This window comes from Scomber scombrus, chromosome 5, assembly GCF_963691925.1.
Source record: "Scomber scombrus chromosome 5, fScoSco1.1, whole genome shotgun sequence".
In the NCBI taxonomy this organism is placed as follows: Eukaryota; Metazoa; Chordata; class Actinopteri; order Scombriformes; family Scombridae; genus Scomber; species Scomber scombrus.
In genome coordinates this window covers 4320061-4347510 of record NC_084974.1, presented here as the reverse complement: position 1 = coordinate 4347510, position 27450 = coordinate 4320061, and the positions used below count along the sequence as shown (strand labels likewise).

Below are 27450 nucleotides of genomic sequence, written 5' to 3'. Positions count from 1 at the left end.
CTTAATCCTTCATTATAACATTCAATCCTAATAGTTGTCTTTAGCTATGGAATTGTACGAAAGAAAGAAATAAATACAATAAAGTTAGAAGCTCATTTGGACAGCAACGGCATCTCATGTCTTAGATCAAGCAACCAAGCAAACCCAACATCCACTGAACATCTGGCTTCACTGTCATAAGGGATAAGGGATTTTTTACCTGTGGGAAAATGATAACTCACTACATCAAGCAGAGTTCTCTTTTATTTAGGTTATATCTGGTTAGCTTGGTACCAGGCTCAAAACAAGAACAGGTAGCTGTGCAGATCTGGTTTCATATGTATTCAAACCCCTGGGAAATACATTCAGACGAATACACTTTAAAAGTTTAGAAATGAAAATCTGCAGGAAGAAATAAACTCTAAGTTCTATTTAGTTCTTGAAATATGATGCAGCTAATATTCTTCTAAAGGTGTGGATTGTAAAGATGTAAAAACCATCAGTCTTTTGTCTGCCAGCATGCACAGTGGAGCTTTGTTCCCTTTATAATTCCTAGAGCTCTGATCTAGGAATCCTGTTTCTAGATTGTGCAGAAACCCGGAGAAGATCCTGCTTTTTGTATTTCTCTCTGCCTAACCTATATTTGTCCAGTACAATCACTTCATCTCTGTCTGCTTCCCCTTATCCACTCCCTCCTTCCTTTGCTGTGCTCTGTCTTGTACTGAACCCATCTGAGCCAGACTAATGACCCCCTGACAGTCCGTCAGCCTTGTGAAGCCATGTGCCCTCTCCACAGGCCGGGTGCTCTGATCATTACTGCTGAGCTCCCTGCTGTTCCTGACATACAGCAACTAAGTAGATTAACTATCAATCGCTTTATCAAATGATGATTACGCAACGTATTGAAACACCTGGTATTTAATAGCTGTTAAGTACCTGAGAAACATTATTATTACTTGTTGCCATTGGGACGATATGAATCCACCTTGGAAGGATCCTGATCTTGATCCTTGACCTTTGCAACAGTGGACTATTTCATTTAATAATTATATGGTAAATATTTTAAATTGTAGCAGTTAAATTGATCATAATGACTAATAATAATCAGGGATGCAAACGGGTAAGGACTGAAAAAGGTGAGTACATGACGCACGCGTGGGGGGGGGTACTCACACTGGCGGCAACACTCACTCTATCTCTTATATATATATACATTGCCAATAAAAGTTAATAGCAAGAATCCTATATCACACAAATAAAACAACACACTTCTAATTTGATATTACATCCAGTGGTTCAGTGTATCCCACAACATTTTCAGAGACTATGGTAGTGAGACCCATTTTGTACATTTTTAAGTCAAATGCATCGTTCAGGTGCACTCTGAGAGCAACATTAAGACGTTATATCTATAAATATTATAATATTTAACTGCTGGTTGTATAGATATAAATGATGATGACACACCCACAGAGCATGGGGAAAGAAAACCAGTTAATAAATGTTCCAAACAAACCAACAAAAAACTAATGTCCATATATTAGCTCAAACAAAGAAAGCAGAAGTGAATATCTAAGTTCAACTTGTTCATTACTGAGAAACATATAAAATACTGTTAGATTTTAACATTTTCAGTAAATATCTTGTCCCACATTGTTTCAAGTTTGCATTGTGTTTCTTCAAATAACTAAACTAACTTGTCTTATCAATAAAAGACTTCCAGATGTCTTAGAAGTGGATCAGGATCCGAGTTGTACAGATGGAAATAAAGATCTGTCATTAAGACGTTTTTAAACTGAAGCAACTAAAGCAGCATAAAGCTGCTGCTGTGTGCTTTTAAATACCACGCAGGTGTTTCACATTCAGAGGTTTGAGGCTGAGCTGCAGGGTTGAGTGGAGATGTGTGGGGAAGTTTATGTGTACTGTTGAACGTAACCGCTGTGAAACAATCAGATAATAACGTTTTATTGATCTGATTCACCGGCTTTCTTACTGTCAGCGCTCCCTCTCTTCATTCACTCTTTAGCTCGCTCGACCACAGCTGCTAATAACAGTGTCCTGTAGCTGCTTACTGATGCAGCAACTCTGTCCCCCATTCAGTGTCCGGACCTTTTTATACAGAACAGCGAGGCGGAATAAAAATTTGCTCGAATGGTGAGTTGTTTGCATCTCTGAATAATAACTACCAGCAATTTCAGGAGCAAGAGCTTCACCAATCCACAGGACCACAAGCCATTACCCCACTGTAGGCAACCACTCCCTCGACTGCAATGGCTTGGCAGTTCTCTCCATAATTGTACTTTTCCTTCCTTTAAGCAAAAATTTCAACAAGTATAATTCATCCGATTACCATGTCTCACTTCAGGTGCGTGTATGGTTAAATCAGAATGCATGTTGGATGGTTGAACAGAGTATGAAACCAAAGCTATGAAGTCTAAAGACCTGGATGGATGGTCCTGAGATTTCCTAACAGCTTTGGAGCAATTACCTTAATTTGTATAGTGGAGCACGTGATCATACTGCACACCTTCATCTGAGAGGTACGAGGCACTGGCTGTGACTTACCCTCCTGTTGTCTGCAGGGCTGTGGTAGAACTGGGAGATAACCTGCTTGCTGCCGTCCTTGGCCTTGGCCCCTGCCAGCTGGAACTTGTCGGAGACGAGCGTGAAAGCGGTCCCGTAGTCATAGGACACGTAGACCTGGAGCCAAAGATAAAAAGAGAAAGTAATGAGCGACTACAGTACACCTTGTAGTTTCATGGTAAGTGGTTAAAAAGAACGGCTCTGGATTATAGAGAGTTGAATTTATACACAGACATAATCCTAATGCAAAAGAATATATTCACATCTATTTTCACTCATTTAGAATTATTTAAATCACATTATTCTGTAATTAACAAAAAAAATGCTTAAGAATCCCCTCACTCACATCCCTCAAGAGACTATTACACATTTTAAAAACTTCCTCTGGCTCGATACATTTGGCTTTATGGTTGTGGGTGTATGTGAGAGATAAGGGTAATTTGAAAATACAATTTTTCTTCTAAATTTTTATGGTCTAATTAGAGGCTGAGGTTGTAAAAAAGAAAGAAAAAAAGGCGTGTTATAAATGAACCATTATGTGTTGGGCTGCTACTTTGGGCTGATATTGGCCTGAAAAGTTTGATATAGTGTAAATGGTGTTTTCATCTCTTACATGATGACTGATGAATTATTTGTCATGGCTACAGCTGTGCCTCTAGTTTCCCTTATATTTCCTTGTGCTCCTTTGTCTAACTGCATTCCAAATCATATATTTCTACTTTTTACTTTTACGTACGTACTGCAGCCACCCTTACAAAGTACGGTCTGTTGCATGCAGTATGCATACAATTAGGATATACTTCTTTATCTGTCATTGCGGCTCTCTTAGCTTCTCTTAGCGGCTCAGTTGGTATGACGTATCTTCCCCTATGCAGAGGACTGTGGGTCAGAATAGCCAGAAAAGCATGCTGGCTTGCATACTGCACAATGGGAACAGATGTAATAGGACATCATGGAACTATTGGTGTACTGTATTTCACATAGTATGTATTGGGACATACTAAATCTGTTTCTTGCATACTAAATGGTATATACTAAATAATATGGTTGTATGGGTATCAGAATGCACCCTCTGTGTTTGTGTCTGTGTTTGGGTCAACTTTACAAATCATGAATGAACGATCTGGCCAAACATGGACCCAGCAGGCTCGGACGATATCCACCTTGCCACTGATGAAAGTCTGCCATGCGACAGCCAACTTCCGTCATACCCTCGCCAACAAGGGGCCCCTCGTGAGTCAGTGTGGCCGGGTTCCTCAAGAAATTGTGGAGCATTAAGCGGCCTCAGAGCCAGCGCGTCTAAGATAGAGAGCCAGCTCAACCTAATCATTCCCCATCTCCTGTTATGCCAGCCTATCTGCCAAGAGAGCCTCAGGTGTCAGTGCCGGAGCGCTACAATGGAGATGTGGGGACATGCGGGTCTTTTTTGTTCCAGTGTTCATTAGTACTCGAACAACAGCCACCGATACACTCCACAGTTCAAAGTAGCTTACATTGTGTGGGTGTGTATGAGGAAGGCTAAAGCATGGGAAGCAGTGCTCTGAAGTAGTTCCCCTTCCATTAGTTAATCTTATGGTAAATGGACTGCATTTGTATAGCGCCTTTCTAGTCTTCCGACCACTCAATGCGCTTTTACACTACAAGCCACATTCACCTATTCACACACACATTCGTACACTGAAAGCAGGCTGATAATCATTCACACACCGATGGTGCAGCCTCTGGGAGCAACTTGGGGTTCAGTATCTTGCCCACGCAGCTCTACGTCCTGAGCCACAGCCTTACGTTAACTTTGTCGCAGGGCTTCCACGGTGTAGCGGACTATTCAGTTATTTAGTTAAGTTTAAGACTTTTGCGGCGGAGTCTGGGTGGAATGATGAGTCACTTCAGGGAGTTTTTCTTGAGCTGGCTTAGTGACTGCTTTAAAGATGAGCTAGCTGCTAGGGATGAGTCAGGCAGCCTAGATGAATTAATTTCCTTGGCCATTAAGTTAATCGCCTGCGTGAGTGCCGTAGGGAGTGAGCTGGATGTCGTCCATTTTTTGTTTTCCTCTTGCCTAACCCCCTCCACTCGTTTCTTAATGTGGACTTCCTCACTAACTGCTATCTGACTCTCCTGTGCTCTGGGATCAGAACTCGTCTGCCTGCCTGCCTACCTGCTTGCCCGCTCTCCAACCCACTTAACATCTGCTACCTTCTGCCAGCCCACGCCATTCACCCTCATTCATATCAACATCCAGCTCTCCAGCTTCCTCCCTGCTCATTCCACCTCCATTACTCACTAGTACTGCCCTTGTAATCAACTCTCTTCATTCATCTCACTCATCTCACTCCTAGCCTATGTGTCCATTTGGGTCCAATAATAACATTATTGTCTATTTATTTGCTTAATACTGATGAAACACTAGACTGTTGCACAGTTTGGGAGTTTTTTTAGAAGGAAAACTGTCAAAATTGAAAAATATTGGTTATGACATGAAATAGCTTCATTCCAATATCAGTATTTGTATTGGTCTCAAAACTAGTAGTTAGTTTATTTCTGCACAATTCCAAAGAACACGAAAAAAATACCAAGAACAAATAATTTACAGTGCAGAGAGAGGCAGAAAACCCAAGTGGGCTTATTTGAAACCTAAATATGACTACATAAAAGTGATAGTAAAGTAATATTAATAATAAATATAGAATAAAATAAAAACATTTGTGTGCATGTATTGGTTTATACAGCTGTATACAGTATGCTACATGTCACTATGAGTGAAACAAATTATAGTAAGTCTGTTTCTTCACTTCACAAGTCAGACATGTTCAAAGAACAGAAGTGAGCGTTGAGCCAGATGAGGAAGTCAAGAAAGAAAGAAAAAGGAGAGATATCAGTGTGAGGGAGCGCTGTGTGTTCAACTATGGGAAATGTTGTGTTCAATGACTGGGCATCCCCTTTTTCTGACTGTGGGTTTTTTGTTTTGGTCAATGTAGCAGATGGAGGGATAAACGGGAAGTGTGAACATATAGTCTAGTCTAGTCTAGTGCTTTAACTCTTACTTACAGAGCTGGTTTTGGGCCCGGTGGCTCCTGCGCTGTCTCGAGCCAAGGCTACGATGACGTTGCTCTTCTCTCCAGCCCAGTGGACGACCATCTGGTTATGAGAGTCGTTCAGGTTGGCCTGCAGGGTGAAACAGGTTGAACAACAGGTGAACATCGTGGAAGAGACAAAGGCAATCAGGCCTATGAAACACTGTGCAGATGTTTATCTTCAGACTGATGACAAATTGAATGTTGCAACAGAGAAACAGGGTTGCTGCAATAGAATAAGAGAAACTACTTAACAAACAGAGAGATTAAAGGTGATTGATCATTAAGCGGCTCCCATTGTTTTCTGGGTTTATGACTCAGCTACTAAAGACAATGCAGACATTCCTGATGTGTGCTAGAATTTCTTTGCTTATCTTGTTACTGGTTCAGCACCCTTGAATGAGCTGAATGGTTTATAGGTGTGCAAAGGGTCATTGAGACTATGTAATATTTGAAAGAAGAAATGACACTGCGCCTTTAAGGGATTACATTTATCTATTTATATGGCTTAGTACCAATTACCATCTGGTTATGGTATCTATGGTTATGGTTTCTTAATTGAATTTCCCTGAAAATGTATACCATCATACACTGTATATTGTTACTGTCATATAAAATGACATATGCCATGATGACCTCTTGGTGTTAAAATGAAGCTACCCACTCTTATTATTAAGGTGGACATGTTTGACACTTAAAGAGAAGAATGAGTCAAATAAATCAGCTTGATCTGCTCACAGTACCGAGAATGAATGTAAACGTGTCATCAGCTCAACATATGGCTTGAATCTGAGGCTACAGCAGACACACACACACACACACACACACACACACACACACACACACACACACACACACACACACACACACACACACACACACACACACACACACACACACACACACAAAAGACTTGTGTCTTCACATAAAACCTCAGTCATAAACCTTGGAAGACTGTAGTGATTTAGACCCAGGCACTGAGTCAGTCACGCTCATTTCACTTCTTTCATTTTTGAAACTAAAGACGCACTTTACAACTTTCCAGTTTCAATGACCCGCATGTCAAACTGAAACAATGTAGACAAGACAATGACCAACAGCACACAAGAAAGTGCACCAGCCCTCAGAGCTTTATCACAACTCACCAAAGTATTCTCACACAAAAGGCTATGACCTGAGATAACCTCAAGCTGCAGAGCCTGTATGTCAGAGCAGACCAAATGACAACTCAGTATAAGTTTGCTAATTAAATGTGTGATAACATTTAGTCTTCTAGCTTGTTGTTTTTGGGTGTTCTGGTTCACAAACTCCACTCTCATTATCCTCATTTCCAGTTCTTTTCAGCATAAAAAGCTCTGATAGAACTACTGTACACGACCTGCCTGACACAAAACAAAGATAGCTACTAGCTAGCTAGGGTTAGCATAGCAAAGCATTTAGCGGCTAAAGAGCCAGATATTTCGCTCACTGGCAGACAACAAGCAAAGAGCTTAAAGAAGAGTGACTTTTTTGAGTGGCTAGAAATGACTTTAAATCAATGTTAATCTTGCTCATTTCTGTGAGATGTAAATAGGAAATTGTTTGCTAACACGTTAACCATGTACTCATATAAAATGTGAGGTTGTTTACGTTTCCTTCAAATGTTTTTTTCTTTATAAAACTTCTTCTCTCTAAAAAAAGAAAAGAAAAAGAAAACATGACTCCAAATGAATGCTAGGTTTGCTCTAGCTTCCTACTGGATGTGTAAATGTTTAACAGTTCATGCTAACACGCTAACAGCTTCACATGGTGATACTATGCTAATGTTGTGTTTTCAGCTTGTTCCACTCCCCTCAAGTGGCTCAAAAAATAGTTTTATTTCAGCTTTAAAGTGCCAATCTTAAACGGTTGTTTTATGTCACTACAATGACTACATTCACAGTCTTCAAGGATAAAGCTGATTTTTATTACTGTCAATAAATCCATTGGAAAGATGAAAAACAATGTGTTAGTCTTCCACTACTTTCCTAGCCTGTCTGTGACATTGAAGGTGTACAAATGTATATTTACATCACACCATATAGTGTATACATCAGTCATTTCCTAAAACAGCTGGGCATTTTAGTTTTTAGCAATAGTACTTAATTCATGTAAATATTGCTTTTGTTCCAGACTATTTTCAGTCATGGAATAATACAACATTTAGGAAAATTTGGTGCACTAATCAGTATTTACAGCAGTAGGACTGAGTCAATATTAACTACAATGTGTGTGTGTTCATGGTGATGAAGCAACATGTCACCCAGTGCAGCTGTTTTTAACAGTTTTTGGACAGCATTGGAGCTCTGTGGCAAAGAGGAATAAGATATAAAAGGATTTGATAATCAATGAATTGCTAGTTTGGCTCTTTTAATGGTAATTGTTCACGATAAAAAACACAGAATATCAACAGCATCATCCTTTCGCCTATATGAACACCTGACTGATCCAGCTTAGACCATGTGTACATATGTGGAGGTGCAGTATGTCTACAGGGTGGGCAAAGTGTTGACTTGCTGTAACTTACACTAATTCCCTTCGCTGCACCTCCCATCAGGCCCATAGCTCCATGAAAAGAAATAGGCTATTTCATCTTTTTCATTGTCACTGCCTCACCATCTCATGTCCTCGCTGCTTTCCTTCCCTTATCTTTTATTGATGATTCTGTGAGGGGCAGGCCTCAGAAAGCCCTTTTTTTTTTTGCTTCAAATGCTTTTTCTCCGCACTTTCCTAGTGGCTTACTCTGTGAAATAAACAACAAATATCTTTGCTATCCCTGTCAGCCGCGATCAGAGACAAACCCTTGACCCAGTTCTGCCTTGTACCTTTTACTATCGCAACAATAATTCGGGTGACAGCGTCAAAACATTGGCGTCATGATCGCTTCGGTTTCATAAAAATATTGGGTCTGTAAACATTTCAGCAGTTCAGAGCGGCTGCATTGGGCCTGTTATGGATTCACCATTCTGCACATTTAACAGTGATCTTATGAGGAGAAATGCACTGAAGAAAAGGCAGAGACGGTAATATCTCTCCGCCCACAGTGGCCTCAAAAAATCTATACACCAATGCAGTAACAGCACATATTGTGTTTTGATTAAAGGTGTTGGGGAATCCTGGGAAATGTAGCACACTACTGAGAAAATTAAAAGGCTGTATTACGAAAGAGCTCCTGGAAAGTGTTGGACACCGTAGATTGATGATGTATGAGAGTACGAAGACCCATGTGTGGATTTTTCCGTTAACATAATGCTGAAGTCGTCGCCAGAAAACAGCAAAGCCGACATCCTGCAGGACTAGACTCTGTGTCGCCGGCGGGACACAAATATAACCTTTTCCTCATTTAACTTCCAACTATGAGACGACTATGAGCCACTGTCAAAAAAGCCAGCTTCACTGATAGACAACTTGCTTTTCTATCTCTTGCTTTAGTCATCGCCCCTCCGCTCCTCCCCCTCCTCCTCTCCATCTTCTTCAGTCTGCCTCCCTCAGGGCCGCCTCAGTTAAAAAAAAAACAAAAAAAAAAACAGGGCTGTCTCTCAGGCTGAGGTGTTGCGGCAGTAAATCTCTGCATTTTTAGGCCTCATTTGCTGCGCTGTTCGTAGACCGAAATGGATGCCAGCGGCTCGGCGGACTGACACAGCTGAATCTAGAAAATGATGATGACTGTGAAGATAAAAACAATTTGCCGGGTTGCAGCAAATTGCAGCAGCGTTAACGCTTAGAGGGGGCTTGCGGATAATGCGGCAGCTAATGTGGCTGCTCTGATGACAGGTAGTGGCCCAAACTGGGGAGAGAGGGGCTACTGCGACCACGACGATGGGCATATATGTGCAGAAAAAGGGGCAGGATCTTTGTTCAAATCTCAGCCTGATACCCTAAAGCCTTCAGGGTTTGGCTCACAACTCACAGGCTCAGCTCACACACTCTTCAAAACACACATGACTAAGGTTTTACAACTGTTTTCAGGTCACGGATGCTCAGGTGTTCATTTCTTTACACACTGGCCAAGTGACTGTCACTTTGCAGCTTTTCTGTGCCTGGTTAAGTATTGAACCTCACCAGGGACATCAGTCATCATTAATGACACTTCTCAGCAGTGTTTTACCAGCATTTACCTGCAGTGTCGATCAGAGGACCAGGAGGCCCAACACTTACAGCAGGGCTGCATTCGTCAGCTTACTTCTGAGGGAAGTCATTTTTACTCATGCACCTGAATGCATCGCTCTGGCAGGGTTAGGGTTAGGGTTAAATATATTTTATGACCTACACAACGTTAGAGTTCAAATACTACAGAAAACTGTGCAAGTAGTTTTCATGAGTAAATGGGCTGGAGTCCTCTTATTCGTACTGTATTTTAAGGCAAAATGCTCTATAGAGAAAAAAAAGACTTTATTGTCCCCAAGGGGAAATTCCTTTCCGCAGCACTGTGCGTATCACACAACAGCACACAATAACAGCAATAGTAACATAAGATGACAGGCAGCAGTACACACTCAGGCCTGTTCAATGAAGCCTGCTCTTTAAGGCGGCTGTGACTGCAGGGAACAAGCTTTGTCCAAAGCGAGCCCTTCTGTACCAGCACCACGATGGCATTAGATAAGTCAATACATAAAAACCTGATTACTTTACTAGTCCAACAAGTAGAGGAAGCTGTTATCCATTAACAGCTGTAGTGCCTTTAGAGGAAGATGGTGGGCTAAAATCCTCCATCAGTAATATCATTTTATATTGGGATATGCTAAATTCAAAATCAATTCAGCAATGGTTTCCGGATGAAATAGCCGGACGGGGACAGTTTGTGGCTGATTAAATAACTGATCAAAACAAAGTGCTTCATCACATTGAGGCAGAGATAATCAGAAAACCATAAAACAGTCCTGCTCGCTGATTTGCAACATTGTCCACACTGGTCTTATACTGTATAAGCATAGATGTTAATAAGATCCACATTATAAACAGTACAGCAACATTTCTGACAGCTGACTATTCATTATTGTAAATATGTAATTCATGTTTTATATATAAGTGTGCGTGTGTGTCAGCCTAATAGTTATTTCTATCATTTAACTGATTTTTTTGGATGGATGTGTACTCCTATCAGTCATTTCTTTAAGAAAAAATATCCATATCTTCTGATTCCAGCTTCTCAAATGTGTTTCTTTCATCCTCTACGACAGTGAACTGAACGTCTTTGGGTTGCGAAACAAGACATTTCAAGACGTCACCTTGGACTCTGGGAAACGGTGAACAACATGTTTCACCATTTTATTTAACAAATCATTGATAAATCAACAGATTGATACTGACAACTCATTAACTGCAGCCCTATTTTCTATGTCGTGGACTTCGGTCTTTCATCTAGTATATCTTCTAGCAGCTGTGTATCATGTTGTGTGAATTTTGTTTAAAAATGTTTGTAGATTTTATTGTTTTTTTAAATCTCATCTTATTTCTTTAATGCATTATGTTTCCTGTTATTTGTGCAACTAAACTCAATGCATATTGTTTCGAGGTATATATATAAAACATCAGCCACCTTTGGATATGAATTCAGAGTAGTGATGAGGCTGCATTGTTTGAAATATGTGGTGAAAATAATGCACACTCTGGTCCAATCTGAGTATACATACTACCACACCCACTGAGTATTCTATGTGAATATGGTATGACTCTTATTTAGCAAACCGCCTGTGCTTGTTTTCTTCCTGTTCCACCTCACACTGCAACATGGCGGCTAGTCTGGAGGTGGCTTTATAAGTGACAGGGAGGTGTTCCTTATCTGCTCCCGTCCATCGATCTCTGTGACAGCTTTGTGGTCACTTGGGGAGTCGGGGGTTGGGCAGGGAGCGGGGGTGGAGTCAAGCATATCGCAGACAGACAACAAGCCTACAATACTGTCTGTGTCTTTCACACACATACACATAAACATACATACACGCATAATGCATTCCGCCTCACCAGAAGCTATCTTGTACGAACCCTTCATACCTGACGTAGCAGACAGGATTCAGCAAACTAGTCAGAAAGAAGCGGAGGAGAGGGATGTCTCTCTTTTTCATGATGGGTCGCTCCTCAGTCAGACCTTGAGGAGTCAACAGACTGGAACAGTGAGTTTATCGCCATCTTAATAGTCACCTATTCCCTCTGGGGTGGGAGGGGAGTTAGATTTATGTCTGCACTGCCACATCCTGCATCAAATACTAAAAACTACCATTAATTATCATTTCGGGTTGACTTTTCTGCAGAGTAAAATCACTGATAAACTCACTGATTTACTTACATTTTTTGAATTTTTCTGAATAAAAGTATGCAGTGTTTGATTAGAGCATATTTTACAGTATGATACAGGATACTGAAATATCATATTAGTATCACCACCAAAAGCATAAACACACGCACAAACAAGTTTGGGCAACAACATTATTTTCATTGTCGTTTAATTGCTTTGTCCATTCGATGTTAGAAAATAATACAAAAAAGCCAAGCCTAGTTTCAAAAGTCCAAGGTGACATCTTCAAATGCTTTAAAAAAAAACGACTCAAATGATGAATCAGTTATTCAAATTAATTCATTTTCAGTATGGCTTTTAAAAGTGCAGAAATGCCCCTTTTTGTCTGAGTCGACTGGAGGGGCGTGAGGGTGTCTGTGTTTGATTGACAGCAGCTGGCAGCCTACCAGACTGCTGGTGTTATGGTGTGTTCCAGTTGTACTCTGAAGTCAGAATTTACAAGTTCCCAGTCTGAAATTTCAACTGGAATGCCGCCCTAAGTCGGATTTCCTACTCTGAAAGTCGGAAGAACCTCACCAGCCCTGACCTCCAAATCCAAGATGGCTGCCCCCCCCCCCATCAACAGTGTTAAAGTTGTAGTAATAATTGTGTCTCATTAAATCAGTCATACACACAGCACTGTCCAACTTCTATATTTGGACATGTTGCTACAATGTTTGTATGAGCAAAATACAGCGAAAATGGGAAATGTGGTATTACTATCAGTGACTAACCTGGCTAGAACTGGTTTTCTGACTTCTAAACTGGAACTATTCAAAGTCGGATGTGAGCTTACAGAACGGAGACAGTGGAAACAAACTGCTGTAGCTACAAGACATGGACAGACAGTGTGACGCTAAACAGGGATTCTGAAGAGCAAACCACCATAAGTGTTTGTTTGGTGGCTCATTAAACAAGCTAACGTGCAGGACAAGACACGTGTTCATGTTTGGAAGTTAAATAAAAAGTAGACTTAGCAGGAAAGCTAATGTGGGTTGTTGTTTAGACTCTGTGGCTCTTGTGTTATGTAGCAGGATGCGGTCAGGCTGTGTGACCGTCTGCGCTGCCAATACCGGTGATCAATCCACTCACTGAACATTCTTTTCTCTTGAAACAAATGTCATTTTGTTGGGCAGCTTTTTTTATACTCAGCACTTTTACAGAGACGTCTGTGCAGGTGAAATGGCCAACACTGGCTATTGTGTTGAATCTGAGTCCCTAAAAGAGAATTGAAACTGGCAGAAAGGCAATTTGGAAAAAGGCCATAAAGACTTTTAGAAACCATAAATTGGCTCAACACTAAGCAGTGCTACTTCTACCATCTGTCATGCAAAAGTTAGTTTCTTTATTTGTCTGTATATAAATATTTGAAAGGTATTACGACATTTTATTAGTGTGTAAAACTCAAATGAGCCCAAAAATGGGTTCCCTTACCTATAATCTTGTCAAAGTGATTTTCAGTCAATTAACATTCATAGAGAAAGAACATTCCTTTGTCCTGTTGAGCCACAGGGGGACAGAGACATAATGTGGACAAGCTTGTTCTTAGTCTGTCAAAGTCAGTATATGGTTAGCAGTTGTGTTAACGAATCTGTGTAGTTTTACATCTTGACATTTTTAGAATATTTTTGAGCTGATTGAAGAGCTTCTCCATGTAAATAACAATTAGGGCTGGGTTGGTATCAGTACTCGATATCTTTAAGGTATCGACTGAAATAAATCGATACTAAGTCCTATGGAAGCGTGTCCCTTCAAACGATACCTGCAACTGATGCTTTTGGTAGCCAGACCTAGAAAATATGACTGTTTGAATGGACTTGCTCACATCCAATCAACGCAAGCGTTCTTCAAATTAATGCAATGTGATCATCTAAAAGTCTTTGATAATCATTTATAATAATTTGACGACATTCAAAATGCATTTGTGTAAAAATCAAATCATTTAGATGTGGAGGAGTGGTGGCATTTTATGAAATGTAATGCTTCTATTCACATGATGGTATCAAATAAAGTACTCAGTTGGTATTGGTATCACTTTAAGGGTCCTTGGATTGGTACTGTTATTGTAATCTTAAACGATTCCCAGCTCTAATAACAATATTAGCAAGTGTACTTTTCCTCAAGAAAGCTACAGGTGAATACATTCTCAATCTCCTTAGATTAAATATAAACTGATGTTTCTCCCTTTTGGTTACTGGTTCTTTTTCCTGTTAAAAGACAAGATGTCTCATTAACAAAGTAGAAAAAGAAAATCTAATTAAGGTGGACTTTGAAGGCGATTGATAAAGGTGCCAAGTGGTGCAGGAACTGTGCAAAGCCAGTGCAGTTAACGAGGAGCTTGTTAGCAAGAGAGCCTTTGATGAGCTGGTGATTTCTTCTCACTTTAAATAGGACTGTACTTCAGTCTAAATTGGGGGGGGGGGGCTATCCATCAGGTTTAGCATGAGTAGATACATTTTAGTTATGACATTATGACTTCTCAGAAATGCATGTGGAGCTGATATAATTGAACAACAGGAACATAAATATTCTGCAATCCAACCAAAGCTTCAGTTAACAGGCTGACTATGCTGCTGGGGTAATGCAAAACACTTAAACACTGAACATAATGAAATTACTTCTGTCATTTTTTATGATCATTAATCTACATCTTTACTTTAGTTAATACTTCTACTGTGATGTTATTATTACTGTCAATGATATTAATAAAATTAGCTAATTTAATTATCTGTAGATTGTTCTAAATGTTCCATCTGAGTACAGATGAAAGGCCTGGCAGACCCTGTAGTGATTAAGCCCGATTTTAGCCCCAAACTGGTCACCCCCTGACCAATTTTCAGTTTAAGGGATGTCGTGGTGCCTGATATTGCTCCACCAACCTGCCCAGGGACTACAGAAAACAGCAATTTTGCTAAATCCTAGTACAATGCATCTCTCTCTTTTTTACTGTACATGGTCCTTGTCCAAATAAAATGACATTACATTAATGCCCTGAACAATCCATGATCTGGCTGTCGGATGATCAGTTGGACTTTTACCATGTAAGCTGCTGTCAGAAGATCCTTTTTTGAAATGAGTATATTTACATGGTATGGCTGCAAACTGTACTCCTGACTCAGACTGCTGTGATATAAAAACTGAACTTTGCAGCAGAACACAAAGATCATATTGTCTGCATCTTCCAGACATCTGGTTCCATATTTGTCTTTTTTTTTTTCCTTCTTACTTTCCATTCATAGTAGAATTCACAAAGTAACGATGCCTTTCTCTCTATTTGTCAACACAGTCATCTTGTTTGTATTAACTTTATAGGACTTGTCACTAGATAAAACTGAGGTTCTGGCCGTGTGGCGGGCCGATTAAAACATATACTGTGAGTTAACGCAACGAGCAAGCTTGAGACCAATATTAACCACATGTACCAACTGTTTTGTTGTAGGGTCAAACCAGGTTTAATTGAATTAATTGATGCAGGGTTTACAAAAATCATCTTGTGGTTTGGAGTAGGGGTGCAACGATGAGTCGACAAAAATCGATGACAGAGTTAGTCGCCGACGAATTTAATAGTGGATAATTGTCGGTTACGTCATCAGGCGTGTTTTTCGTGCTTTGCGGAGCGGTGAACTCCAGCAGTAACAAACAAAAGCAGCTGAAAAACACACACAGCAGCATTAAACAACTTAACCCAACTCTGAGGTGAAGAAAATAACTGCGTCCTCTGTGTGTTGGACAGTGATGACTTTCCCGGAGCTAACTGGAGGCTGCTCTCCCTGTGGGAGACCACATGTTCTCCAGATATTGTCACCTTTGTCTCAAAAATCCTTAGGAAACCTTGATATAATAATATCATATATTATTCAATAATAATATAAGTAATTCATCCGATTCAGTGGCAGTATGGGCAGCCAGCATCTTACCGGGGGCAGCACGGAGCGCACACACACACACACACACACACACACACACACACACACACACACACACACACACACACACACACACACACACACACACACACACACACACACACACACACACACACACACACACACACACACACACACACACACACACTATCGCTCATTTACGTCAATGATATAATGTCACCGTGTGGATCAGTTTACCTTGTTACACTGCGCGCCTTACTTCTAGTTTATGAACTAACAGCTTCTACCTGCTGAGATCTCAGTCAGAAGTAGGAGAGGAGCAGCAGTAGGTTGACCTCAGGTCTCCACTGAGGAGTCTAGCGCACATCATGTTGTATGGTAGCCTAATGATGCAAAAATTAAAATCAGTCTTCACACCACCAAGGTGAAATGGTTTAGTCTTGACTCTTGGTTGACACTGCTAGAGGATGGTAATATTGATTTATAAATGTGTTGTTCTACTTGTGTGTGACATGGGATTTGTGCAGTTTACTTTTATTAGCAATATGTTATAATTCGTAATAATTAAAATAACTTACTTCTATGTATTTACAAAATGTCTTTCTATTCCTTGTATTTCATTTTTTGTATTCATGATTACATATCATTTTGGTATAAATGGTTATTTCTATCTATCGATCTATATTTATGGTGGGCGCTGAAGGGGAGTTCACCCGGGAGCCTTACAAGCTAGAACCACCACTGATCCGATTAGTCAATTAATCGTTGTTTTTTGTACCAAACTGCATTAACTTTGCTTTTTTTTGTTTGAGGTATAATTTAATTTAAATGAGACCTATTGACCATAATTTCCAAAAATATGTGTAAAGCCCGTGGTAAAAAGTTGGAATGAAGTTGGCTAAAAAGACGAGGTCAAATTTGACCAGGGAGGACAAAAGTTGCTTTGTCGACAGAAAGACAACAGCAGGGTTAACTGTCCATCTTGTCCAACAACGTTTTGTGAGTCCATCGTTAAATCTTTGGAATACTCTACTAAAGTCTGGTGTGGTTGTGGTTAAACTTCAACCCAGTTCAGAGTCAGTCAACCACCAGCTCACAGGTGACCATCACACCTTGAGAGAACACATTCAAGTCAATTTCAATTTGTATCATCCCATTACACAAATCACAAATTTGACTCATGGGGCTCTATAGTCTGTACAGCAACACCTCCTTAGAACCTCGATTTGAACAGGGAAAAACTCCTTAAATCCCTCTCCCAGCTCGGACAGACGTGCAATAGATGATGTGTGTACAGAACAGAACAAGAGAGACAAATTAGAGAAATAGAGCCTGGAACAGAATAACAAAACACAGTCTAAAGGCTAAATCATCTGTCCTCAAATGACTTCTCTTCATTTCCTGGAGCATCACTCAACTGGAGAAGTTATCAGTGCCTTTTGTGCACTTTATCTCATATCATACCTTCCAACGACCCTCTCCATCACTTCTAAAAAAAAAAAAGAAGCCATTTGTTGTCCCTTCACACACTCGTTTGTGTCACACATCCCGAGGCTTTTCCTTTCACCAACAAGCCGTTACATGCCGCTGAGAAACTGGCTAACACTCCTTATTTGAGCGTGGATCCAAAACATTTTTTTTAAATGCCTCTGGTGTTTTCTGGCTACAGGGAGGAAAGAGAGAGAGCTTTCAACTGGCAGCCTGACAACGCTTAAAAAGCATCTTTACCGGTTATGCAATCAATGTGCTGTGTATTGTTTATTCAGGATGGGACGAGTGCCATTTAGACAGTTTAATTTTCACAAATCACATTAAATGCTATGGGGAGAGTGTTAAAAAAAAAAAAAAAAATGTAAGTCTGAAACAGGCCCGGGCTCTTGCGGCATTAGTCATCCAGACCAGACAAGTGCAGGCCACGCATATATTTGCAATGGATTAAGCGGTGTAAGCGAGAACGCCGACGCCATCCCAGTTAAGGTCTAAATCAACTCCAGACAATGCTGTTAACCTGTTGTCTTCCAATATGAGCTCTTATTCACTCATGAAATCTGACTTTAAAGAAAGATCAAATATCTGCCAGCAAAGTGAGATCATTCACCCTGTTTCTCAGGCAGGTTTTCTCTCCTTCTCCTACTTCTTCTGATATTGCCTGTAAACAAGAATCTTTCAAAATAAGACAGAAAAGAGCTTTAGCATCCATAAAAATGACACTTGTTTTAACTTGGGAGCTCCGGCTTTTTTACAGTGAACACGCAGAAACCACTTTTAATTCTATTCTGCTGCATTCCTCTCTTTCCTCGCCACCCTTCTGGCACTCTGGATATCCCCGTTGGTGGCGAGAGAGGAAGAGGAGGAGGAGGAGGAGGAGGAGGAGTTGGGGCTCTGTGTCTGGTACTACCAAGGAGCGGAACGGAGAGCGCACAAATACGCTCGGGCTTCTAGCCTAAAAAAAAAAAAAAAAAAAAACCCTTCACCCTCCCCTTCTCTCTTCACTTCTGAGCTCTCCATTATTCAACAGCAAGAGTGGAGTAGAGGTAGGGGGAGTGGATGGGGGGGGGAGGGTATGAATGTATGCATCGTGGGCCAGGAGAGCATCAGCGCCACAGCCGGTCTCAAACGATGACATCATCTCTGCAGGACTGGCAGGGGACGGAGGCTTGAGCCGCTCTCGTCAGGTGCTAGCTGCTATTCCAGTGTGTGTGTGTGTGTGTTTGTGGCTACAGGGAAAGCATTATTGAGCCACTGTGCTTGTCTGCTATGTGACAACAGACCTCTAGATTTGGGTTATTTTTCAGGTTTAACTTTTACTGACGTCTTGACTGACCGAGATGGCGAGATGAGACCTTAAATAGACGATAAAAGCTAAATTGGGCGACACGTTTATGAGCGTTTGCAAGGTTTTATCTTTAACCCTGAATTAGAAGAGGCATAAAGTTCTTCCACGCCGAGAGGGGGAGAGAGCTCCGTTTGAAATGCCCTAACGGCAGCTGCACAAACTTGACCGGACAAAAAAACAAATTAGGATGTTTTCATACTAGGGCTAAAGTGCTGTGTTACCATACACACACACACAAACACACATAGACATAGAGCCGGCTGTTGTGCCTCCAGCCAGAGCTCAGGGAGTGAGAGCCAGTGTTTAATTTTAAGGAGGATTTGAGAGTCGCTGTCATCACGCAAGCGTTGCGGGTAAAGATGCGTGGAGTTTGTTATGAAGGTGTGTGAAGTGTGTGTCTGGTGGTTGGAGGATGCTGTGTGTGTGTGTGTGTGTGTGTGTGTGTGTGTGTGTGTGTGTGTGTGTGTGTGTGTGTGTGTGTGTGTGTGTGTGTGCCAGGTGATTTAGTATCATTCAGCAGGGCTCTTTCATTGGTTTAAATGCAGCGTGAATTCCCTCAAAAAAGGTATATGCAGGCACACCACAGACAAAGATCTGGGTTTGGTGCATTGCTTCTTTTTTTATCTCTGAAATGTTGGAGGGAAACATCTATCACCATGGAAGCTGTTAACTGAGCTTTCCAAAAAAGACTTCTCAGCAGTGTGAGGTTTTATTGGGTCACTGGTCGGCCCGGTCAACACACTCACCAAACACAACAGCGTTCAACTACAATATCTCTCGACATTTACTGATAACAGTTTCTAATGATGTATTCCTACACGACACACGGCTCCAGTGTTGGCACTAAGCATCGAGGGGATAAAAAGGATTTCAGTAAGAAATGAAATTTAATTTGATGTAATTGAGAGTGGATTTCAAAATGTGATTCTTATACTAAGGGAACAAAAAAGGGGATGAGAGATGGTGTAGAGCACAGCACGTAAGAAATAGTTAATATTTCAATGACTGCAGCCATACAGTAATGATGGGTTTAGTATAGCCCACTGCTGGGGACCTAATGTTAATAACTCTCAACTCTCAACCCTTCTGTAGTGGTAAGGCCTGTCACGATAATTACGTTATCGACTTATCGTACAATAACATAATTATCAACATCATCATGTCTATATATGGACTTATCATATGATACATGGACATGGACCTTGATCATTTTATTGACCTCAATATTGGCAAAGTCCGCATATTTATGCGGGGTCCGCAATTTTTCAAAGACGCCGCACTTTCGGCGCATGAATCGCCGAAGTCCGCAATTTTTGCAAGTTCCCGCAATTTCATCGCATAAAATTGCATAAATATCCCGTATATTCCATCGCATTTTTCAAGAAAACGTGACGCATAATCAAGGATTTTTGCCCGCAACAATCACAAAAAAACTCAACGCATTTTCCTCACTGGGATGTGTTTTTACAGTAGTGTAGCGCCCACTTTCCAATCCCACCCCTCCCCCGCCCTCCTTACATTATAATGCTATTATATTATCATTATATCAGTGGTATAAAATGATCTTCAAATGACAATAATATCGTTTATCACGATTATTTGTGAGACAATATACCGTCCAAGAAACAGGCCACGGTTAATATTAGTGACAGGAGAAGTAAATTTTCTTTTTTCTTCAGTCAGACCTTCTTCTAACCTGTTAGTTCAACTTCCCATCATGTTTTATATTGCCTTTACTGGTTTGAGAGCCTGAAAACAGCGCCCCTCCCTTTTCTGTGTAATCAAGAAGCAGTTTTCAACAAAGAATACCAAGGAACCTGAATTGAATCAAATTGTGACGCTCCCTATACGGTCACCAGACATAAATCAGCTGAGTGTAATTATTAGGTAAACTGAGTCGGATCAGTTCAACATTTATATTTCCCGAAAACTGACTGAGCACCACTTCCTGAGAAAAGGGGTGCCAAACACCAATAGTTTGAAACAACTGTGCATTCACACTGCGTCGCTTCTTACTGTTACACTCCACACTACACCAGCACACGATGATTAAGAGGGCTAATTGTAACGCTGAGAGACCAAAAATAGCAGTGACACTGTCTGAGAACAACAAGAGCAACAGCAGCTGGTGAAAGAACAGCAGATATGAGGATTTAATAGTGTTTGACTTGTCATTATGATGCTTCTCTCAGCAAGCAGAGTTAATTCATCCTACACCACTGACCATGATCTGTTATCACTGAGACAGGTTTATGAACTAAGAAGCTAATGGATTCAATGTGACCAAACACGTGATGTATTTTTAGAACAGTGAATTTGACCTAAAATAGGGCAAAGAGTTTTAATTTAACAATGCTATTGTACAGTTTCTCATTTTCAGTGTTTGTTGACACTTGTTGATGTGGTCATTTTAGATTAAATAGAAAAATAATTACAATCATTTTGATACATTTTTTAAAGCGATACTGCTAAACTGTCCCAAGTCCGGTTCTCTAATGTGAGGATGTTTCTTTGTTCTATAAAACAGTAATGAGTAAATTGAAAATCTTTGGGTTTAAAAGTCATGGATAACTTTTTTTGATTTTTAATTGATTAAAAGGTTTCAGTTGAGGATTTCCTGCTTTTCGTTTTTTCTTCTATATTTTTTGGTTTTGGACTGTCGGTCGAACAAAAGAAAACCAACTGAAGGGATTAATGTAAGCTTCGAGAGGCTGTGAATTTTTAACAATTCGTTGACTGTTAATCGATAAAATGAAGAGAAGGTAATCGATAATGTAAATGATTGTTAGTTGGAGCCCTAGAAAATATTCACACAGGTATAGAATGTGTTAAAACTGTCATGTGACTCTTCATTTTAGGTCATTTTGTTCATTAGCATATTGTTGTTTGATGAAAAAACGTACTGTATCTCCAAAATTTCAACTTTTCAGAACTTTAACGCAAGCTATGTTACATTCCAAATTAAGCAAATTTCCAGAAAATCAGCAAAAGAAAATTTTAATAAATGTGTGTTTTTCATTGAAGAGCACTTAGTGGCGGGGTGATATGAGATCTAAATTTTTAAATATAGTTAATTTAACATCAATAAATGATGTGTTCCAGTTACTTAATTCCATTTATAAAATATGTGAGGTAATGATCATAATCAGTCAACAAAACTGAAAACAAAAGTAGGCAAGCAAGACATCCACTGGTTGTTTTGGCGATATCTGTTCCAGTTTCCACTGTCAGGGCACCAGTTCATCTATAGCAACCAAAGGACATGCTGGGTACAGGTAGCATAACAGTCTGTTAACAGCTGGTAGAGGCTCTGTCACTACAGTGTGTTCAAGAACAGAACAGAGAGATTGAGGAGGAAGAAAGAGAGACTGGAGATGCACTACAAGAGCTTGTGCCAGAGAGAGTTTGGAAGTTTTTTGGTTTTTGGTTATTAAAAAAATACAACATAGAGTGTGTGGTGTGATCTGCTAAATTTTGGGGGCTTTGGGAACACATCAGCACCCATGCCCTCCCTCAGAAGCTCAGACATGGACTCACAGGTCCTGCCATTTTTGCTGTCCTTGGGAATGTTTACAATTCGAAGGGACCTATTCTCCAGATCATCAAGGCGGTCCAGGAGTTAAGTATTCTGCATCTGCAGCAATTTTATGGTGACTTCAGCTGTAATGAGTCTTTCAGATTCTGTGTGGTTTGTTTGTTTACAAAGCGAGCCTACAGAGGATTGAAAAGGCTGGATTAATGTCTTAATCAAAATAGATATACAGGGTTTCCGCCAGTGTATTGTAAGCCTGGCGGCCCGCCGGGCCTGGGCATCTGAGATTTTTTTCAATGCATTTTAAAATTCTAAAAAAAATGCATTATACAAGTAGATAGCTCATTTAAGAATCAGCTCCGTGTGGAGTGAGTGTGCAGTAGAGAGAGAGAGCTTGTGACAGTGAGGCTGTGGCTACTGGAGCAACCCAGGTACCATCTGAGAGCAGGCTGAGCAGCCTTACAGCTGGAGAGTGTCTGCCCAAAACATGCACGGAGACCCAGGGAGCCATGAGAGCAGCTGCTCACTAACTACTACGTGTGTTTACAGCAGAGAGCAGGAGAGAAGACAGGGGTCTCACACTGCTACTCTGTCCTGACATAGTCACAGAGCAGACACTTTCAGTTTATAATTGTGATGTCCCTCGTACGAAGTATTTTTATCACGCTTAGTGTTTTACAAATGATAGTTTTTTTATTGATACTTATATCTATATCCTACATTAGCAGCAGGCGTAGCAGGTTTTTTCTTTAACTAGGAGAACAAATGCTGTAAAGATATTCTCTCCTTTCATCCATTTTAGATGATGACAGATTGTAGCTACAGCTAGCTCTCAGGCTAAAGCTAGCTCCACTCACCAGCTCCCAACCGGCACAGCCCTTTCACGCTTGCTGCACAGGGTTAGAACCGGTTCCTAATCAAACACTGGTTAAACAGTGAAGCTTGTACATGGTTACAAACCTGTGTACGCCTACTTTTTTCCCCACACAGAAAACTGATCAGAACGTATGAAGAATGTACCTGCTTAGCCAAAGAGCAGCAATGGCAGCAGCTGTGTGGTTTGTATGGTGTCTGTACAAGCCTACTAAAGAATATACTGAGAAACACTCAGGCCTATTTTATTAATGGCCAGACTATTCTGACCTTATAACAGCCAGTAACTGTGAAATGTTAACGATACAATTACCCCAATTTTAAAAAAGTGTTACAATTTGGGATGACAACTATTACTAATTAATTCTATTTATTTATATATTAATCAGTAGAGGCCCCATGCCTTCACTATTTGGAAATGTGACCAATAATTTGGTATTTAAATTGATTCCTCCTCTCTAAACGGTTTCTCAAGCGTGCTAACATGCTACCGCTGTGGTGCCCCTGCCAAAACATTACGGGTGGAACTCTAGAAATATTGATCCGTACAGCAGATTAAGTGGATTGTTAAACTATTTTGACAGTAATTGTTTGGCCCACGGAGTGTATGCACGTCAACTGGAGACAGAGATCACTACGCTATAAAGGACTTGTGAACAGGTCTGTTTATAAAAAGGTCCAAGTGGGTTTGTTGGAGTATGAATAGACAGTAGAATGGGATGCTGACTGAGTTGCATTACTGGAGAAAGAAATGTGTAAAGTAAAAATGTAACTTTTTTAGTAAATGTATCATTCGCTTTATGCATAAGAAATTAAATAGCTGTATTAAATTGAATTATACCAAACCTTATACCATTATATCAAATCCTACCACATTGGTAGTTGCTTGTATTGGTATTGCATCAAGGAGTGCATCGCATTGGCCTTAGCGATGGAGAAGCACAACGCTATCCACCATCAAGCCTCACACGGGGTGCGTTCCCCACAGATTACAGGTCAATGGATGCATGATTAAGAATGCAAACCGCACTCTGCTCAGATCGAGCCATTATCTCTAATTACAGCTCCCGCTCAAGCTTCTTAACAAGTCCGGTCATACGGCTACAAGCCAACAGGGACAACAACAAAAACAACATGTAGCACCTGACCAGCTAAGCATTTAATAACAACCTCCTCCAGTTGCATCCCTGTGAAGAAACCTGATCCCGATCACACTCTGGAGGCTATTTGTCCCGTCTGCTGTGTTTGGATTGCGGGTGTCACCAGACAAGGAAGCGGCTGTCTGCTTGAGGAGGCAGGCTGTGTTCCACTGGTGACGGACAACAGAGAGAAAACACTTTCCTTTGCTTAACTTCTCCTCCTCCATCAAGCTCACATTATTTTTATTCCTGTCTGTATTATCTATTCAAACATTTATGATTTTATTACCTTTTTTACACACTGGTCTTGCATGTTGAAACATTTATTAACCCTGTAAACTTATATAATATTCTAGACTTACATAAACATTACATAAAATAATTATGACAGGGAGTACTTTACAGCTACTTAATTACCACTACTGAACCATAAACATGGGACTTTTACTAAGTGAATCACTTGCTTAATTACACCATTGTTTGAATGAGGTTTTGCATCTGCTTTTACAGATGTGAAAGAGTTATTTTATCGCTATCTATCAGGGCCCAACCCATACTGGATTTTTGGGTCTGATGCCCATGCCGATATGAAGGAGTAGAAATTTCTAATATCAATATGTCAGCCGATAATCTTATATATAAATTTAGAATATATGCATAAACATACATTTTTAGTATTGATCCCTTAAATGTAGTTATCAATATAAGTTAAAGAACTATCGGCATATATTGGAGAACATATAAGCTGATACATACTGATGATAGGCCAATATCGGCTGACCAATATATCGTTCAGGCTCTACTCTCTATGGGCCTCTACCATTAACTATCTTGCTCATCTGGCCCGTGACTGGCCCTTGGGTGGTCCCGCATCCAATCAAACCTCTAACCATGCACAGATTCCCTATCGAGCCAATTTGTGCTTATTGTGGAACCAACACAGGATCCGAAACCAGTTCAGTCCTCTGTTAAGTTTCACAATGACAACTGCCCTAACTCTCACTTTCATTTGGGATGAAATGTTTTTCCCAGGCAATCGAGACTGTTGCAGTTTGTTCCGAGACGCTTCATTACACCTCTTCAATCACCGTGTTTTCAGTGTCCGATGGTTTTATAATGCCAGGAGGGCTTGGAGAGCGCGGCAGCACGGTGCACAATGTCGGACCACTGGATGAAATGTCTTTGTAATGAATGATAATGTTGTACCGGCACTAATGACTCCACTGCCGCCAATAACCATACACCAATTCTGCAAACCAACACCTATGTCTGACTGCTTTTTATCAATAAGTATCATACTGGTCACAAACAAAATGTGTGTGTAATTACATGAGAGTTTGATTTGTTTAAATACGGCTAATTTACAGTAAAGCCTGGGAAAAACAGCTGTAGCAGCTGCTGAACTGTTACAGAGGTATAAATGTTTGCTTTCAAATCTAGACAGAATGGGGTTGGTGAACTAGAGCTAGCACCAATATGTTGTGTTCTGTCATGTGTGAAGACACCTCTACCCCAAAGCCCTTTTAAAAACCGATTATTTCCTTTTGCTATACATGAATGAAAAGTTAGACTGTTTATCTGTTATCCAGATAATTGAAAGTCTATATTCAATTTCCACCTCATTTAACAACTTGTAGTAGAATTTGCATTGGTTGATGGGGATATGATGGAGGTAAAAAAAGAAGGTATGTGTTGTCACAGTTTCCTAACTAACACATTTCTGCTACTGTTTCCAAAAATGTCTTCAAAGTCATTTTCTTCTGTGTGTGTGTGTGTGTGTGTGTGTGTGTGTGTGTGTGTGTGTGTGTGTGTGTGTGTGTGTGTGTGTGTGTGTGTGTGTGTGTGTGTGTGTGTGTAGCACTTGACTGCTAAGTGCACTAAATTGCCACCTTTTTGAATGAAGTTTGGCTCCATAGCTTAATTGCTTTGGATCTGTGTGGTCCCTGCCTGGAAACCTGGACATAAACTTTGCAAATTCAATTCCAGCACGACTTACTCTGGAGGCAAATAAAAGGCAAACAGCAGCTACAACCGTTTGTCCCTCATCTCGCATTAGCATCTCTGTTACACAATCATATTGTTTGGTTTCCTTCTTTATCGGCGGTCGTACACAAAGGCGTCAAATCAAAAAAAAAAAAAAAAAAGGTATTCTAGTAACTTCTGTGTGAATTCAATTTAAACTGCGACTATCATTATATACTTTTTTTCTATGATTTCTCTTTGTACGTATGGAGCTGCCAAACACAGGTTACCATCAACCTCACTACAAGGAAACCAGGGTTATGACTTGACATTCATTTGTATCCGTGTTTAGTAGATTGTAACGTTATCCAGCTGCGTCGAAAACACCAAGTGGACCGACTGACTCATAAAACGGTATTCGAAAATGCTGTTTTGAGGTTAAACAGGGCGCTCTGGGTCCCTTTATCTTCATACAACAGTGAATACAAGCAGGGCTACTTCAGCAGAAGGTGCAAGAAATAATGTGACTTAAATAAAAAATAATTTAAAAACCGTGGCGTTATTTCTCCAAGACACCCTTTTCCAGCTAAGGACAGTCTGAGGTGATACACAGTGTTCAAAATGTTATTGAGCGGTGCCGTGGGATGCTACCACATTACCTGTCCGTACACCTTTGGCATGGTCGATTCTCCAGCGCTCCGGCGACTTCGATGCAGCGGGAGGGCGCCGGAGTCCCGTCCGCCTTCCACCGCACCAAGAGCGGCCAGTCGCAGCGCTCGAGCCGCGGCGCCTCCTCCATCCCCGTCCGGTAACTCCTCATTTGCGTGTATCGTGAAATATCCTCTATTCTGCGGCAGCATGTAACGCTGCTCGGGGTGAAGACGAAGAGTCGACGGGTTAATTCCAGCAAACCAGAGGACTAATAAATAAAACGAACACCGAAGAGAGGACTGCATCTTGCCCGCTTGTGATATCGCCATGTTTGTGTATGTTTGGCTCCGGACTGAGGTAAGACTGAAGAGCTCCTTCTACTGGCGGCGATGTCGCTCTCATGCTGTATTCACAAGCCATGGGAATGTCGGGAAGAACCAGCCTCCTGCACACAAAGGCTGTTCACAAGCCTGCGATTGCTCCAACACAATGTCTTTTTTTTATTGAGAGACAAAAGCAGGCGATAAACACACAATGACGAACATAAAAATAAACACGAATCAACATATTAAAAAAACAGACAGCAACAGTCACATAAAAACAGACAAAAACACAATATGAAACCGATAACGCCACATTATCAACAAA

The 27450-nt window shown here is 40.6% G+C and overlaps 1 protein-coding gene across 1 annotated transcript in view; it reads right to left on the bottom strand.

Moving 5' to 3' along the window:
* The window catches only part of sorl1 (sortilin-related receptor, L(DLR class) A repeats containing), a 93699-nt gene extending 66563 nt beyond the window's left edge, over positions 1-27136 (bottom strand). Inside the window, exons 1-3 of the mRNA XM_062419261.1 lie at positions 26811-27136; positions 5608-5724; positions 2545-2679 (exon numbers count right to left, since the gene is read on the bottom strand). Coding sequence (XP_062275245.1) covers positions 2545-2679; positions 5608-5724; positions 26811-27131 — 573 coding nt within the window. The 5' untranslated portion in view covers positions 27132-27136. The remainder of the gene's footprint in view (positions 1-2544; positions 2680-5607; positions 5725-26810) is intronic.
* Between the last annotated feature and the right edge of the window lie 314 nt (positions 27137-27450).